Raw genomic sequence first — 18,515 nt, forward strand, 5'->3', positions numbered from 1 at the left:
TTTTAATGTTTTTTGAGCTGTTGCTTAAATTGTTTTTGACAATACTGTTGAATTTTGATTTATTTGTAATAAAATTTAAATACCCTCCTCATTTTTCCTCCATTCCCCAGCCGATATGGGTTTTGCAAGATTGTTTAACTCGCCTTTGAAGCCATTGGCAGACTTGGATCCGGTTGTGGTGACATTCTGGTACAGAGCTCCAGAGCTGTTACTTGGGGCCAGACATTACACAAAGGCCATTGGTGAGTTGTCCTGTACGAAAGACGTTTGCCTGCAAGTTCTGTAAGGATAGTAGCCTTATAATAGATAGGATGGTCAGCTGACTAGCTAGTTTTGGGGTTTTGTCACTGAACCAGTAGCAGATGATTCAATAAAATCCGTAAGAGATTAATCAAGATTAAAACTTTTTGGGGACTGTGCTTTTATTTTTCAATATAACGCAGACATTTTAAATATCTAGTTTGTTTTGTTTTTAAAACAAAAATATCCTTTGAATTGGTTTATGTGTTTTCTTAATATTGGCTTAAGAATCTTGCAGTGTTTTAAACCTTTGAAAGGGAAATAGCTATGGAATTCTTGTAGGGTGTTACATATCTAGATGCTTCTATAAAATGTGTGGCGTGATAAGCAGAAGGCTGGACTCCTGTGCTCTGCATAATGGGCAAATCATTTGCTCCTGATGACTTATGAAGCTCCATGTTCAGGAAATGCTGGTAGCCAGGCTCTTTCTGCCCTAGTAAGTCCCAGAAGGACAATCAGCCTCGATGCCCAGATGTTTGGAGAATTAAAGCATTGAGGTGTGTCGGAGTATCCTGGCTGTATGGTTGGCTTATATATTGAACTGCAAAGGAAACAGAGACCATCATCACTGCTCCATCATCAAGGTCACCTCTGTGTAGGTACTGGGGGGGGCTGCTTATAGATTGCTCTTCAGTCTGAGCAAGCCTATGTCCCTCAGTATCCTCTCCTGGAGCAGGTTCTCCAGCTTCTAACCATGCTGGTTACCTCTGCTTCTTGCCTTTATTACTCCACTGTTTCATGGTTGTTACAGCAAGGCTGCCATGGATTATCATATCCCTAAGCAGTTCTTCCTTCTTCCTCAGCAGCTGATCTGGGGAATGACACATATAGTTTACCCCCAAGTCCACTACAAGACTTTTCAGCATCCCTAAAGTGACCCTGTTTGTGTTCTGTTTGTTCTGCATGATGCCCCATGGTCTGTTCACCTCCTCCCACAGCTCCTTTTGCTGGTGTCCCAGTGCCCCAGCCAGAGTGTATCTCCCAGTGTGAGGCCAGTGTCACCCTGCAGACTGACTCCTGCATGGCAGCACCCTCCTTCTGGGGCTCTGCCTCAGCTGAGACAGAGGCGTCCCAGGGGTTCTGCTCCAGTGGGAGCTGGCAATGGAGCCTTGTAATGCCCCTGTCCCCTGCATAGTTCTCCACAATCCCATGGTTGCAGGAGATGCAGACTCTTAGGGCCTGCATCACATCTGCCACTATGCAGATTGGGCTGCTAACTACTAAGCCTGCATTTGCTGAAGTGTTTTAAAGAAAATACCAATGGGATTGCCTCAAACACCTGTAAATTAGATACTTAAATTGCCCTGTGTTCATAGTGGAAAACACTGATGTGAATGGACCAGATTACTGAGTGACCTGCGTGTGTGGTATGGGGAAGTTACCTCAACTGACAGCTACCTGGTTTTGATAGATGGCCTATTGTTTGGAGATTTGGATGAGTGATATGTACCACTATCTCAGGGTATCTCTTTGAAGGATGAATTAGTATAATGCTGTTGTTTGTTTAATTATGTCATAAATAACTTGGTTCTTGCCCTGAGGGATCTCTAGCCTATACTAAAACACAGGCAAAAAAGTTCCTATGAAACTTCAGAGGATGATGGTGCATTGGAGAGATCTGGTTTTGCTAGTAGTTTATTATTTCTGAGGTTTTTATTTCTTGTATCACACCAATGAGTCACCCAGGAGGGGTGTGAATGGTTACATAGTGGCACCTGGCATGCAGTGTGGGTGCTGAGGGCACTCAAAACAGTTTGGGCAGCAAAATAAAAAATACGGAAATGAAAACAAGGAAAGTTGCAAGTTGAGATTTGTAGGTTAACTGAAGGATTAGAGAAGGATGTGATTGAAGAGAAGAGAAAAGAAAAAAGGTCCATGGAGCTGATCTGTGTGCAGCTTTGAGGCAAAGGGAAGAAGTGAGTAACAAAATGACAGTAGTGATGATGTTCATGCAGTTTATTAAGTCCAGACTTGTGTTTTGCTTCTAGCACTATGTGCACTTTAAAACGGGCCATTTTAATGAGTTAAGCATGCTAGTGAGAGTTTAACTTGAATGCTAATGTTTTTGGCAAAGGATGCAACTCTTAAAACTTTCTCTTAAATCTCTGTGCAAGAAATACAAATTTAATATCTCTTAATATTACATAATTCTCAGGAAGTCTAGTGTATCACTTTTAGTAATAACTCAGAAATTAAATAAGATTCTCATCTAATTGCTCTTGAATTGGAAACAATAATTTAGAAGAAAGTTGATTAGATATAGCAAATTATGAAAAAAAGAGATTATTTAGTATAGCTAATTGTTTTCCATAGCTATTTTCCCATGTCTTTTGGATAATACATAACTTTTATTGATTAGTAAATACAAATAAGTCTAAAAGCAGAGTTTTCACTTTCAGTTTTATCATAGTGAGAAATATTTTTATTTGAATTTACTAGGAAATCGTTGTCATCAGTTCTCTTCTGCAATGTCGTAACATTGTCCAACAGTTGCTACATGATTCAGATGTTCGCTTAGGTTTTTACTGACTTTGTCTTGATTTCACTTTATTTTAAATGTATTTGTTGTATTCTACATGTAATACTCTCTTCCTTATCTTTGTTTCACATATAATTTAATTATTAGCAGTGTATTCAAAATATCCTGGACACTGTCTACTATAGTATCCAATTTGGTTTTATTCTTGTAATAAAGCCTTTAGGTGCAGTTGCTTACATGTAAATAATTCTCGTACAAGATCAAAGACTGAAATTAGAGTTTGACTTTTGATTTCTTCAGGATTTTAGCCTTTGATTTCTAGATCTGATCTTAGTTACATTTTGTGGGTTTAACTTTGAGAGAAAATTAGAGTAAATATAATCAGTTTAGAAAGTGCTATATATTACACAAAACAATATATAAACATATTTCATTATTTTAGGGGTGATTTTTCAGTGGTATTTTTCCTTTATTTAGTTTTTCTCTTCATACTAATTAAATAGTCTACTTTTAATTTATTTCCTTGCAGAACAGATAGTTGTTCATCAGATATGTAACATCATGTTTTAAAGAGATACAGGAATCAGGAAAATATTATGGTTGAAAAACAGAAATAGCTTTTGCTTTCTGCATGTTAAAAGGATAATAAAAAGCCCATGTTATGGTTTTATGGAGAGTGATACTTCATTTCCTGAATTTTGAATGTTTGTAATGTAAGCCTTACTTATTAATAAAAGTTTCACATGTAATATCTGCTACCATAGTTACAAGTAACTCACCAGATGAATGCAAATTGGGAAAATGATGTTGTAGAAGTCAAAGTTCATTCTCTATCCTATTACCACAATATGAATTTGTACTAAATTCACTATAGCCTGTGGAGGTTTTTTCCTGCATTTTCAGCATCAAAATTCAAAAACAGAATACGTTCCTCCGTGTTCATCAGGTCTTCATACTTTAGCAAAGACATAAAACCTGCAAATGAAAGTAACTTGAACAAGCTTCAGGTGAAACAAAGTAGCTGCAAAAATGTAAATTGCTTGCAATCATGGAAACTTTAATAAAATTGCTGAACAACTAGAAAGTTCAACAGAACAGAAAATGCCTTTATGCTCAAAATACTTAAGAAATAAGGTTAAAGTAAGTGGCAAGGTACAGTGTTCCTTTCATGTATGGGCAAAGACTTGTGCAGTTTAATTTTAAGGAAACAAAAGGAAATGACTGTGGTAAAATGAAGGAAAAGTTAAGCTGACTTTGAGCTTGAAAGGAGACATTAATCAGAGTGATTTTTTTTTTCATTCTGGGAACATCAGATTAGAAAAGAATGTTTTAGTAGGTAAAGCAAATAGTAAGAACTCTTTCATCATAGGTTTTTAAGAAAGCATGTGGCATTCTCCAATATGATTCATTCTGCGGCATCTTGTAGCAAATCAAGGTAATAACATAATTATGACTTGTTTTTATCAAGCTGCAGCTTGTATAGTTATCAGTGCTATCAAACAAGCATGTTATCTAACCTCTCTTTACCACTTGCCTTAATTAAAGCAATAGCATGTTTGATAAATGGCATCAGATGACTTACAGTATTTTAGATGGTTTGGATTTTGTCGACAAAAGAATTCTTTCAAGTGATCATTCAGCCGCCCATTAAGCAAGGCTAAAACACTGTCTGGAACCAAAAAAGGATGGGCTTGTTTATAGTGAAAAAATAAATCTGGAAACCTGAGAAATCTCCATTTTTTTAGGTACCTTTTTGCATTTGTTTAAATTATAGGTCAGCAGTAATGTCAGAAATGGCCGGGCACTTACCAGCCCAATGAGACTTAGGTGTAGAGAAACTGTAACTCAAAGCCTGGGTAGTGCACTGTCACCTCATTCTATTTCCAGAATACCACGCAGTTGCAGAATCTAGAAATGCCTGAAAGGTATAACCAGATATCAAAATGCCTTTGAAAGCAAATGTCACAGGAAAATACTCAGTGTATCAGAGAGAATGAATTTATAATGAATGCTGGGATCAGTCAGAGTTTCAACTACTCCATTTGACCTCATGCAGGAATAAAAGAGAGGGAAATATCTGGGGTGTATTATGTAGGATTTAGGATGGAAATATGTGCATATGTGTTCCATATTTCCTATGCAGTGAGTCCCACACATTCCGAGTGCATCAGATGTCCCTACTGTGCGTGCACAGATTGTTGGCATGCTGGCCAGGCTGTGGGGCCTCTGGAAATCTTGGACTGATGCCTGAAGCACTTTTGGTCTCATGTTCTGGGAGCCCTGGGAGGAAAAAAAATAAGACCTATCTGGAAAATCCGGTAAACCAGAAATTACAGGTGGGATCAGCCAGAAGTTTGAAAACACTTCAGGAAAAATGTACAGGTGAGGTTCCCACCTGTTGTCTGTGGAGCTACAGGAGCAGGGGGTCTGCTTTTAAGCATCCATGAGAAATAATTAAGAAGAACAAATCCATAGTCAGTCAACATTTGTTTGCTGCATAGGAATTCACATTCTTGTTTGTGAAAGGTTGTGATCTGAGGAAGGGGTTGTGAAAAAACTAGAAAAATAAACTAAATTAGCAAGGTTTGAAAAATACTCATTTATATGCTGAAAAGAAAAACTCAGGCTGCACCAAGAAGGGAGCCTTGTTCATGCCCTGGGAAAATGTTATACAGCATGAGGAGTAATTGGATTCAGATTATATTTTGTGGTAAACTTGTTTTGGCATGTGATAAACTTTCCTAATTTTGGTTATCAAAGTTGTTCTTATGCTTTTTCTTAGAGGCAAAATATTTTAATACAAAGGATTAATTGTTGCTCTTTTATCTAGTTATTGCAGGTACTGGATGATTTACTGTTGTTTTTTCCTCTTGCTTTCTAAAATAGCAAAATATGTCTAAAATACTATACAAGCTTATTCTTGTATTAAAAATTAAAAAGCATTTTCTAAGAAATGTAAAGTTATATAAAGGATTATTAGATCACCTAGTTAGAACATTTTAAAGCTTTGTTAGTATTTTGGGAAGCTTGGGCTGCTGACAGCAACTCAAGGAATATTGTCTGCAGGATTGTTGCACACTTTAAGTGTTTTGTGATCTAGTTCCTGCCACCTTCTAGCACCTCTGTTACTCTTGCTTCTCAAAATGTTAAGTCTGAAAATTATCTATTGCCATTGTCAACTCTGAAGAGGCTGAGAGGTGTGCAGTTGTTTAATAGTCAAAAGAATGAGAACAGTGCTGTGGGTCTGACCTGTCTCTGCTGGTGTAAAACCAATGGAGGTACTGTAATGTGGGGCAGACTAAGTTTCATTTCTCAGGATAGTAAGCTGGGTCTCAAAAGACTTGGCTTTAAATACCGATTTAGTGCCAAGGGTTGTATGTAGTTGGCCACATTTAATTTATCCCATCCAAAGTGTTGTTTCATTATCTATAAAATAAGGACACTACTTATTGGTGTTGTCCTGAAGATAAAGTCAGTTAAGGATAATAGGGAACTCCAGTACGAGTATGCTGTAAATTGTTTTTGTTATCTCAATGAATGGATTATTTGTCTGAGAACCTGGGATGTCACTTTGCATCTGCAATTAACTTGACAAATTTACACATTCTGGACATTAAAAACAAAAAAGGGAGGAAAAGGAAAACAAAACCACTAAATCTTCAACATAACTACAATCTGCTAATTGTCCTGATTTGGATTGGTTGTTAAATTAACCTGTAAACTTCCACATACTCATACATGTGTCAGAGTGTGTACTCATACAAATGTCCATAAACATAAACATAGTTGTCACCCAATACTTTTTATATTCTCATTACTCTCCCCTTGCAACACTTTTGAAGGGAAGTACTGGATGCTTTTGCCATCTTGTTTAGTATTTTGGCAGATTTGCTGCTTCATGATGATTACTATGACTTAACTGTATATGGCTTATTTTAAAGCAGGAAAAATAGTATAAAAATACTCAGAAGGCAGAATATCCTTTATAGCAGTAGCTCTGTGATAAAAACCCACTTTTGCGCAAGAGGTGCCTTCAAAAATCTGTCTACACTTAGTCCAATGTACATCAAGGGTCATCAATGATTTGTGGGCCAAAAATCCTCCATACTTGTCATAGTTTTAGTTCCATGTCTTTTTTCCTTCTAACTGTTTTCCCCTCCAACTATCAGTTTTGTGTTCTTCCAAACTGTTAATAACCATGAGGCCTCATATGGGCAAGCCTTTTCTTCCCTAGTATCTCACTGACTTTGCCCTTTACCAGACAGGTGAGTTTTGCAGCAGCACATTCATTCTCTAATCTTCCTGAGAAACATATGCCATGAACTCAGTTTAAAAAAAAATTAAATTTTTTTAAAGAAAGATTACCTAGGGAAGTAAGACAGGAGTTTTTCTTGTGAAAGTTGGTTCGATAAACATGTTACCCTCACTATACTGTGCAGTAATGAGCAGCTTTTAATGTGCACTTCTTGCTATCCAATCTGAAAAGTTGGCTCCTAAAAGTTGATTTTGGCTGAAAACCAAGTTCCTACTATCCTAACAAGATGCATACTTCTGGTGCAGAGGAGTTGTTTTAACTGATCCATCAGTTTGATCTTCAGGCATAATTACTTCAGCAATATCAACTGAAACTTTCAACATTACAGCACTGATTAAGTAGAATGACTGGTTTTCAGGACAGGTGTGATCGCTTGTCAATAACTGTAATTGACAGCAGAATTACTCTGCACACCAGTTTATTTCATGTATTATCTAATGGAGTTGCTTATAATTAGGCTGGAGTTACTGTCAGTGCCTTACTAGAAATAGCTGTAAGGCTGAAAACTATAGTAACAGACATGTTAAGATATTGTAAAGTAAAACACTCTGTTTGGAAGGACAAAGAAGCTTCTTCAGTGGTACTGTCTGGGAGGTTTCTTCATGTGCATTCCTCTCTGTTGACTGAAATAAAGTAGGCATCAAAACCTTTGATAACTTCTAGAAAAGATTGTCATGGCTTGTGAATTGGAGCAGTGCAAGGAAGTATTCTTCACAGATGTTCCTTGTTACAACTAAATCTACCAGATAGCAGGGCTTTTGCTTACCTTATGTTAGCGCTGAAGGTGCTGACATATTGGATCTATTAAGAAGTTGTAGTACTTAAAGACATAAGCCAAGCGAGAGCACACAACAGATAACAAATTCACTGTTCCTCTTTAGTTAGCATGGAGTTAACCTGTAAAGACTTCCACGGTGTCCCAAAAAGCTGTTTTATTAAAATGTTTTGCATTTAAGGAAAAAAGTATATTTCCCTTTCAAAGAATATGTACTGCTTTCTTATTCGCTATTGTCAGTATTTTTTTTCATATGATTGTATGAAATGCAGAGCTGTGCATATTTCCTGAAAAGTTTTGTAGAAACTTTTTTTACCAAACAGCAGCTAATCTTGCCTGTTCTTAATTCTGTCATCATTATAGGAAGAAATAGTGACAATTTCTGTCTCAGACTTGCCTAATACTTTGCAGAATAAGAGAGATTTGTCACCTTTGCAATTAGTTTTCATGCTTCCTTTACTTGCTGCAGTTTGATATTTGGTAGTGGAAAGTAGCCTTGAAGCTACAAAGCTGCTTTTTGTCACCCATTATATTCTTCAGACTTTTGAAGAGTTTTCACTGAAAGGCCATTTTTCTTTTTATCCTTGTTTCCATGACAAGCTTGACAGCTTGCCAGGGCACCTCTTGGACCCTCTGAGGTATAAGCAAGGCTGTTGCTGAAACAAAAGTAGCAGTAGGTTCTTTACTAAATCATGGAGGTGCTGGAGTTGTCATAATGTTCCTCTGCTGTCTCCAGCCATCTAAAGATTTAGGATTAGGGAAAAAGCAAGACTGTAGCACTCTTTCCATGCCAGAACTAAGCACTTGTCCTGCTGACCAAATTCCTTGCCCTGAAATGACACCTCCTGAGGCTGGAGCAACCCCAGGTTCTGGAGGAACTGAGAGAAGGGGAGAAAGAAGATGGAACTGTCACTCTATTCTGCATTCATGCAACCATCACTCTGTGCTCCCGAGGAAGTTAGCTGCTCTACTGCTAGCTAATGTAGTAGATAATCTGGTTTATACAGGAGTCTTGGAGACACGAATGAGGAGTTAAAGAATTGTTGATGAAAATGTGGTGTATAAGATTTGGGGGACAGAGAGGGGGAGGGGAGTCTTTGAGAAGACAGCCACTGAAAATCCTTGCAAAAGCAATATTATGTTGGTGAAGGTTTAGTTTTCAAGGTACCGATGCTGGCAAAAATAAAATTCTTGTGCTCCAGAGTTAAAATTGTTGGTAAGATTTCAGTGTTGATGATTCCTGTCTTCAGGACTCTGCACATTTTAAATAGAAGGTTTCATACAGAACCATAAACCTGGAATTTCCAAATTCTTGGATGTGAAGTTCTGTAAACTAAGGATTAAGTTCTTTTACAGGATTTTGCTGTTTGAAATCATATTTTTGCTGCATGAAAGGACTACTTAGGCCCTCTGGATTTGCTGCCACTCCCTGTATTAAATCCATTGTACCTGTGTTGTCAAGCTTAGCACAGTAATTTTAGTCTAATGTTGCAAGCTAGATAATGTATCTAATGCATAGCAGAAGTCTGAAATCATATAATCCAGGATCTTCATTTAATGATACACTGAGGAGTAGACATTTAAGTAGGAAAATAAAATATTTTGACAAGCTTGAATACCTCTGTTAAGAGAGAATGATGAAAGCCTGGCCCATTACAGCACTGCAGAAAATGACGATTGGTTTAAGTGAACTCAGAATTTCAGTTAAGATGCTTTCAAAGGGGTTTAGGGTTGTATTTATTGAAATTAATTAAATTGTGAGTGCAAACATGAGAAGAAGACAGCTTAGTTTATAATGCTAGGAGGAAGGCATAGAGGTAAAAAGAAAAGTAAGGATGGTAGATTTCATTATCAATTCGAGTTAGTATGGTTTTGCAGTTAAAAGTTTTGCATTATCTTGACATTACATTATGGCACAGAAGATGATGCACTTTTGAAATAAAACATTGTTCTTAGAGACATGGTTGGCTGGCTGCAAACATCCCTCATATTAGGGGGAGGTGTTTCTGTCTGCACCACAGTCATCTTTGTGGCTTTACAAGTGTAAGTTATTCTTCAGTCAAGGTCTGTTGAGATGCCGTTTGTTAAAAATTGGTCAACATTGCCTAACATCAAAGAGTGGAAGCAAATTTCTGACCCTTGACCCACTGACACCATTTTTTGCTTCCCCTTGAAAAGCCTGTCACATGTAAATCTTTGTAACTGTCACATGTAAACTGAACCATTTTGAGTTCTTCATAGAAGGTGTCAAATTTAAAAGACTAGTAACCACTTCCTCAGCCTTCTGTTTTTCCGACTAAAGTTTAAATGAAGCACATAAAAACTGGGACCTTAATGAATGAATATGAATGGGAAGGTCTTGTGTGGGATAACAGAACATATGCAACAGGCATATTCTGTTCATCTTATCAAAGAAATCCCTGTTTAAGGATATATTATTTTCTTAAATCTGATTTCTAATGCTAAGACCAGTATAAAAATTAATAAACTCTTTTTCTTTACTATCTCTGTGCTTCTAGACTCTTTTGTATAAAGATTCCAGTTAAGTCTAGAATGTGCTGTTGTGCTCAGCATGAGATGGATTTTTTTTGTAGAGGTTATGTCTTTTCATAAGGCTAATTGATGGCTATTTGAAAAAATTAGACACATTTGCCTGTACACCCCCATTTTAGGTTTCCAGTCTGTTGGTGTGTTTGATGGCCTTGCCTTGACTGGAAAGTTTTGGAGGATCTTAAGTAAATGCTGTAGCTCTTAGAGGTGGCCTGAAAAGCCCTGTTTGGGCTAAGGCCTTGCTATCTAGTTCTTGGGTACCCTGGTTGTTGCATTAGCCCTTGGCAGGTGCAGGGAAGCTGTATTCTGCTGTCTGTCCTTCTGCTCTTCACTGCCTTTACCAGCATTCACATGTGTCCAAGAGTATGGACTTTGTGTTCAAAACAACAACAGGAGAAAAGCACTTTGGTTGAATACTGATGATATTCTGCTAAACCTCACTAATGATGAAATCCTCATATTGATTGCACCTAAATAGATGTTTTCCAAGTCTTTACTTGCTTTCTTTAAGAGAATTTTATTAAGGAATTCTATGAGACTAAGAGATTATTTATTTCTTTTCTTGGATATAGTTAAGAATTAAGGTGTATTTAATCTTGGATTCTGTCCTGTGTTCAGTGAAAAGTTTTGGTTACTATGCATGGGAAAAGATGTTTCATTTTATGAGTCAAGGCTATTGCTTCGTAAATTGTCTTACTGTTTTAAGTGGTCATACTATTCTTAAAGAATGTTTCCAAGATACTGAAAGAAATACAGAAATGAGACTATTGTGCCATAGAAATGAAAGAACACATGAGCATTTGTCTGCTTAATCAGCCCTATCATTGAAACAGCATCCCTTTGTTCTTGCTTCTTGGCTGCAGTGCTAAAGTAGAGCAGGACACGCAGGATTTTCTCAGCTGACCTATAAAGCTATTAGAGTCCCAGGTTTTAAAACTGGGACATAGACAGCCATACAAATGTTTTAATAATCTGTGCACACAGGCATTTATATGGGAAGTCTGTTTACCAGTCACAAGTGTCCATCCATAAAAGGCTGGGTTTTTTTTTCTTTTCATAAAATTATGAAAACTAGGACTTGAGAAGTTTTGTCATAGTGGAAGGATATCTCAGTGGAGAACAGGTTTGAATGGAACCTTAGAAAGCTGCATGGTTAAGAGTCACTCCCAGCCTTCTTTCCAGAGCCAGGGGGCAAAACTAGCTTGCACTGGGGTCCAGTGTAAACTTGGGGAAAGTGAGCAATCTATAAGTCTTGGGGGCAGAGGAGAACATCAACAAAACAACACAGCCCAACAGACAGTAAAAACTTTTTACCATGGATTAGTCCTTGTAGCCTAATGACAGTAGAAAAGTCTGTAGGAAACAGAACCATCTTTCTGGAATGGTTGTGTTACTCTGGTAAACTTGTTAGTGTCCTCCCAAGACATCAGATGGGAAAACATTTAGTACCCAGTGCAACTCTGTAGGACCTTTGTGTCCCAGTTTTCAGTGGGTCTGGAATATAACAAATGGATACCTTCAGTAGTTTCAGCTTTGGCTCAGGAAGGGTGAGGCCACTCACTGTCTTGATCATTGGTAGAGGGGAGAGGAGGGAATTAATTGTTGGATAATTTTTGCCACTTATTTTGGTGCTTGCTTTTTAAAAAAAGTTTTATTTTTAATGAAATTTGTATATAACATTATAAGAAGCTCCTTTAATGCTAGAGGCAGATGATGTGCATTAGAAGAATAATACACTATACTTGAAAAATACTACTTGTGTTTTTTAAACTCTGCTCTGTTAGTGCCCACTACTGAGGAGTAGTACATATTACTTGGAATATATTTGAAACAGATGTAATAATCATTAGTTTTTAAGGATCATAAATGGAAAACCTTAAATGGCACTACACAAGGACTTTTTTCCCATAGTTAGACCTAACATTTTTATTTGGTTGACTACTATGAACAGTGTAGGAGATGAAGACCTATTAAGACTGCTTGCATCTATGAAGTGTTTAAACTTAGCAGAATTTAATGAAGCATTCCTGCTAGAACAAGTGCCACATGTGGTACATTATTTTTGCAAATTATGAATGTTTTTTAGAAGAAACAAACAAAAGGACTAGCTAATCTTGACAGAAAATCATTAACTGTGAATGGTATCAATATATGCCAAGGATGTGTTCAAGATCAGGTTACATAAAAGGTTCATGAAGAGAAGACCCTGACCTGCTTGAGCTTCATGGCTTCAAGGCCTTTTCCATCAATTTAATCTTTTCCTACATACATGTTTTCTGTACCAAGTGTTTTGGGTTACTTTACATTAGTTCTTTGGAGATGAAAAGTATCTGGCAAGAAACATAAAGAAACCCCAGCATATGAACTGCTAAAGAATGTAACAATTGATAAAAGTTACAGTAGTCTCATGCTTGACTTGCCCAATAATGCCACCCCACAGAAAATCGTAACACCATCTTGGGAGTTTCCAGTGTTTCTACAGATGTAACATCCAGTTGGTACAATGTTTGTCTTTCTGAATTCTCAAAGGGTTTAAAATGGACTCTCTGTACACTGTATAGTGGCTCTCCTCCCACACAGTGCAGGTGCTAAAAACAAACAAACAAACAAACAGTTTTGAAGTTTGCTGTGTCAGATCAGGGAGATTTCCCAGTTAAGCTTTGCAGTCAGGGAGAATACTAGATTTTACCTCTTTTTTTTTTTTTTTTTTTTTTGGGGGGGGGTGTTTTGTGGGGTTGTTTTTGGTTTTTTTTGCTTTTGTTTTTGTTTTTGTTTTCATTAAAAGGAAAAGGTCAGTCTGGATAGAGCAGTAGTGAATGGAATAATGAGTGGTGACCCGGACTCTCCCTCACAATGTGATGGACAGTGAGCACTGTAGAAAGCCATGAAACTAAGAGAGCTGCAATTCTTTTGGCCTCTAGATAAGCCATCTCCAAAAGGATTTGCTTGCTATCTGTTATGAAAATGAGTGAATAGATACTGTTAAATGAAGATTCCATTCTTCAATTAATAAGTTATTTCCATTCCGGAGATAATTTATGCCTACTACTCAGGCAGCAATTGTGATTAATATGCTGCATTAGTTGCTTGAGCAGATAAAATCTCAACAGCTAAAGATCTTGTTTTCATGCAGATAAGACTAATAGGAAAATCAAAGGAAGATAAAACCTCGAGAATGTGATGTAATGCACAGAGCAAGTTATACCCTGCCAAAACTGTAAAGTCTGAATGAAATGTTATCAGATTTTCCTGTAAGGGAGGTTTGAAGAAAGGGTTATATATTGGGACACCTCAAGCTCCACACCTGTAACATGATGGAAATGGAACTGACCAGTTTTGGCAAATAGAGTGTGATGGCTTGTTTGTCTGTTTTCTACATAAAGAGAGCAGTACTTTTTCTTAAGGACACCCTGTGTCTCATAAGCAGCATGGGCCAAACACCACCATTGACAGCAAGTGGGGTTTGGAGTCTCAAATTAATTGCAACAACCAAAAGACTTTTCTTGGTGTTTTCTTTAGTCTGAATCCAATAAACTAAACTCTGATTAAAGAATTTTGTACCTGTTAGAGTTATACATTAAAGTTAAATTGCTTTTTGTATTCATTCTGTTATATTGGAAAAAAAATTTAAAAAGGCTTCCTAGGGTCATCTAATTTAACTTCAATTTCTACACAAGTCTCCACACTCTTGTATTCTGCAGACTAAGCTTATTATTAATCTGATCTCAACACCTTTTTCAAAATTGCATCCCAGTATCCTTGACACATACTTATCAGTGTAGCAAATCCCTAAAACCTTTTTGATGTTGTTGTTGTTGTTTGGGGTTTTGGGGGGGGGTTTTTGAGCTGGTAACAAGCTGCTTCTCACTGGCAAATTCACACTTTCATTTTAAGATGCATAGTAAACCATTTGGGTCACACAGAACACTGAGATGGATGGTAATGAGCAGTAACTAGAACTAAGATGGATGGTAATGAGCTAGTAACTAGTAACTACATGTAATCTGAAAAACTATTCTCTTGTAAATTAATGTTTTGGTCCACGATATATTTAATTTAAAAAGCATATTAGAGTTTATGAAATAGAAGTTTTTTTTTTTTTCTTTCAGTATATAGAATCATTAAGGTAGAGAAGATCATCAAGTCCAACTGTCAAATATCATGATGTTGTTTTCTTTATGTAAATGAGATGTAGATGAGACAGTTAAAGTATTGTTGCTGTGGAAGTGAGTTGTCAAGTAGGATTTTAATTTTTTCAAACTTTGATAGTCACTCTTCTACACTTAATTAAAATTAGGCTCTTTTTTTCCTCATTTTAGCTAGCTTGCACCATTTGGTTAAACATATGAGCCATTAGTCTTCTCCTTAGTATTTATTTGGTTATCCATTATCCGTTTGGAATTGTTCTGAAATATGTGGTAGAAGTATTATTTCAATGTGTCTTTGTGAGGGATAATCTTTGGTCAACTGAATGCCCTTTAGGCTATGTTATAAGCAAATATTGTGTAGCTTTCTGACATAACTGTGAATATGTTAAGTGCTGAACTGCCACTGTACAAACTGGCTTTCAAGAGTCTAATTTTGTTTAAAGAAAACGTCTCCAGATTTTACCCTTTTTAATGTATTATATTAATGCATTGTTTTTAAATGTGAAGCATTTTGTCTTACTGTGGTTATACATGTTGAGAAATGGTGCAGAAACAAAAAACACAGCAACTGAGTACAGTAAATTTTCATTAATTATCCCCCTTCTTTTGTAGATATTTGGGCAATCGGCTGCATATTTGCTGAACTATTGACTTCAGAGCCAATATTTCACTGTCGCCAGGAGGACATCAAAACAAGTAATCCTTTTCATCACGATCAGCTAGACCGTATTTTCAGTGTAATGGGATTCCCTGCAGGTAATTTATTTTCATTAAAGCAGCAGACAACACTAGTGAGTTGTTTGTTGGTTTTTCTTCTAAAGGAAATTACTAGTTGTGTGTATAGATACGAAGAAACTGTCAGTTTGATGGATTTGGAAATGCTGACAATTAAAGAACAATTGCACTGGCCAACAAACAGGAAGTCAAACAACTCCTGTAGTTATTTCTTCCTGAGTATTACTTAACCTACAGCTTCAGAATTGTAAATGCCTTTTTTTTTTTTTCCCACACTACTGAAGATAAAGACTGGGAAGACATAAGGAAGATGCCAGAATATCCAACTCTTCAGAAAGATTTTAGAAGAACAACGTAAGTAATGATAATGTAACAACAGTTCATTGAGTGTGGTGGAGGCAGAAATCAACTCCTCTGCTCTAGCTTTTTGGGGAGGGGGTTTTGAAGTATATGGGTTCTAACACTGTGGCAGCTGTCCTGTTTGAATTACCTAGTTTACATGAATAGTGTTCTCTTCCTCAGCTGCTTGTTAAGAACATCAACTGAGTGGCCTTCTTATTTCTCTAGAAGGGGTTGTTATAATTGTAATTTAGTCTATGGCAGGCACAGACAAATGAGCTTCCTTTACCCATTTCTATTACATATTCAAGATAATGTTGTTCATTTTGTGTGAGGAAGAATAGGGAAGCACTGGTATTTTTGACAAGTGGATATGTGGAGGCAGCAATGTATTGGACAGAAATTTCTATTGAAAGTAACATGTTCAATGGGTTGTGATTCAAAGCCTGTCTGGGATCTGAGAATTTTCCACTTTTACTGTTCCCTGGTGCTTTGGCTAAATTATTCAAGTGCTGATAATAGATTAGAGCTGGTAAGGAGTCACATGGACTGTTTAAAGTGAGGCAGAGGACATGCATTTGGGAGTTTTGGTTTCTGTTTCCAGCTCTAACATGGATTCATTACACTGGCTTTACACAAGATATGAAGCTTGTCTGTGCATGAAGCTTCTTGCTTTTGAAAATGGGTATAGATAACCTCTGGAGGTGTAAATTAAAGGCAAGGCAGAGATCATAGGTATTTAGGGCAATTTTGAGCTTGGGAGCTGTAAGGACTACGGTTTTCTGGAGGTTGGGGAGACAGAATGGTAATCTAATTGCTCTGCCAAGTTCTAATCAGAAACAATAGCTTAAATGTTGAACTGTGATCAACTGCTGAACGCTTTCTGTGGCAGAGTTGCTTTAGAAAGATAGAGTATAAACTTCAAGTTGTGTCTCTCTCTGTCACTATCCTTATCAATGGCTTATCCATATACTATAAAAGTTGCATGTTTTGTGGAGATAATCTTTACACAGTTGATAGCAGTCCTGTTGGTAAAAAGCACACTTTATGTGTGCAACTGCTAGATAAATATCTGACATGTCTTCCAATAGCAGTTCTTCTTACAGTTTACTTACTGAGGGTTGGGAGATGTTTCTGTGGTCACTTGATAGAGTTTCATGTTTTTAATGCACTGTTATTTCAGACATGTCTTTCTTTAACTGTATTTTTCAGATATGCCAATAGTAGCCTCATAAAATACATGGAGAAACACAAAGTCAAGCCTGACAGCAAAGTTTTTCTTTTGGTAGGTGCAACTTGAAAATTGCTGTGATGACAGGAATGAAATTGCATTTCTAAGGGTAATATCTGTGTCTGTTTTCCTATCCCATTCTAACGAACAATGTTAAAGAAAACTATTTATCACTAACTGGCCATTTTTGAAATGTGTTTTCTTCATACAAAAATTGCTTAAACTTCTGGTACTGAAGATCTGGGAGTCTTCTCTAATTAAGATCTGCAAGACACTTGTACACGCAGCCTTACCTTTAGGTCTGCTGTGCAAATAAGAGTGTGACTATAATATGTGTCTTGATTCTGTGTGGCTTCAGAGACCTAAAGAGTCCCTAAGAGCTAACGAGTTTTGTGAAGAAAGGGAAGAGGAAAGGAGAAAATAATTTCCTGGTGTAATTTGGTTTTCTTTTTCTTCCCTCTGACAGTAGTCCACCACTGTTCTGGGGATGATTCCAAACAAAATCCCTAAACATGTATTTGCTGGTTGCCTAGTTGAGTCATCCATTTTAGGCCAACACAGGGTTGCTCTGTCTAATACAGCATCATTTTTGGATGTCTGTGTGATGACTTAGTGCTGTCTAAATTTAGGAATGAGCTTCAAAGTGACTTTGCTAACGCTGTGTACAGGGAGCTCTGTAATGAGGCTCTTAGTGCAGCTTGACTTTCAGTTTTCTGTTACAAATTCAGCGTAGCAGTCATCTCTCTGTCCTGGCAAAGATTTGCTCTTTGACTCATTAGTTGCTGCTGGATGATGACACAAATAGCTGTGGAAACAGAATCGGTTGGTTCAAGTGGGTGGAAGGGAAGAATTTCTGTAAGAAGAGTGAGACTTGAAGGAAAATGAATGAAAATTTCTTAAACTCAACTTACTTGGCACACATTGGAATCATCTGGAGAGCAAGTCTAACTGAAAAGACAACAGTTGTAAGAGAAATCATTAGTTAGCACATGAACTTCCATGTTTTCCTACTAAAAGTAGAATCCACCGGAAAACCTGCTTGCTGTCAGCTTGTATTGCTAATTCTCTAAGGCTGAACACCGAGTTGAGAGTCATCTTGGGTGGGCTGGCTGCTTTTCCTGGGGGAAATATTAACCAGATCTCTGAAGAACAACAAAATCAACCATACTCTGCCCTTCTTTCTGAGCACCATGAGGAAGACTTAGTTCTCTAAGTAAGGTAGTTTTTTAGCTTTTTCTCACAGTTCAAGGATTGAATAAGGGTGGTTTAATGATCAGCTAGAGACAGAGGCTGATCTCAAATAGGTCAGTCTCCCAAAGCTCTGAATAAGAATGCCCAGGAGTATGGACTACCTTCCTGCTATCTAATTGCTGATCCTTGGAGGTGCATGTATTGTGAAGCAGACTCCCTAAAACTCCTTGTTCATATCCAAGGTGGTTATTTTGATGAGATGACCTCTGTCTTGCAGGGTGACCTCTGAAGACATTTGCTTTGTAGCAGTCATTGATTGAGACAGTGCTAATGAGTATAGGAAGTGTAGTGCTTGGGGAACAGATGGCATCAAGTAGATCAGTGCAGGATAGCAAGTGACTCTTGACAAAGAGAATGATATTTTGCCATTCTGCTGATTGACATTAAATGGT

At 37.2% G+C, this 18,515-nt stretch overlaps 1 protein-coding gene across 1 annotated transcript in view; it reads left to right on the forward strand.

The window, feature by feature from the left end:
- The window catches only part of CDK19 (cyclin dependent kinase 19), a 121,700-nt gene that overhangs the window by 87,945 nt on the left and 15,240 nt on the right, over nucleotides 1–18,515 (forward strand). Inside the window, exons 6-9 of the mRNA XM_066179416.1 lie at nucleotides 111–242; nucleotides 15,180–15,323; nucleotides 15,587–15,656; nucleotides 16,854–16,926. Of these exons, the coding sequence (XP_066035513.1) occupies nucleotides 111–242; nucleotides 15,180–15,323; nucleotides 15,587–15,656; nucleotides 16,854–16,926 (419 nt within the window). The remainder of the gene's footprint in view (nucleotides 1–110; nucleotides 243–15,179; nucleotides 15,324–15,586; nucleotides 15,657–16,853; nucleotides 16,927–18,515) is intronic.

This window comes from Chamaea fasciata, unplaced genomic scaffold, assembly GCF_029207755.1.
Source record: "Chamaea fasciata isolate MVZ Bird 193981 ecotype frontalis unplaced genomic scaffold, bChaFas1.0.hap1 SCAF_3, whole genome shotgun sequence".
NCBI lineage: Eukaryota > Metazoa > Chordata > Aves > Passeriformes > Sylviidae > Chamaea > Chamaea fasciata.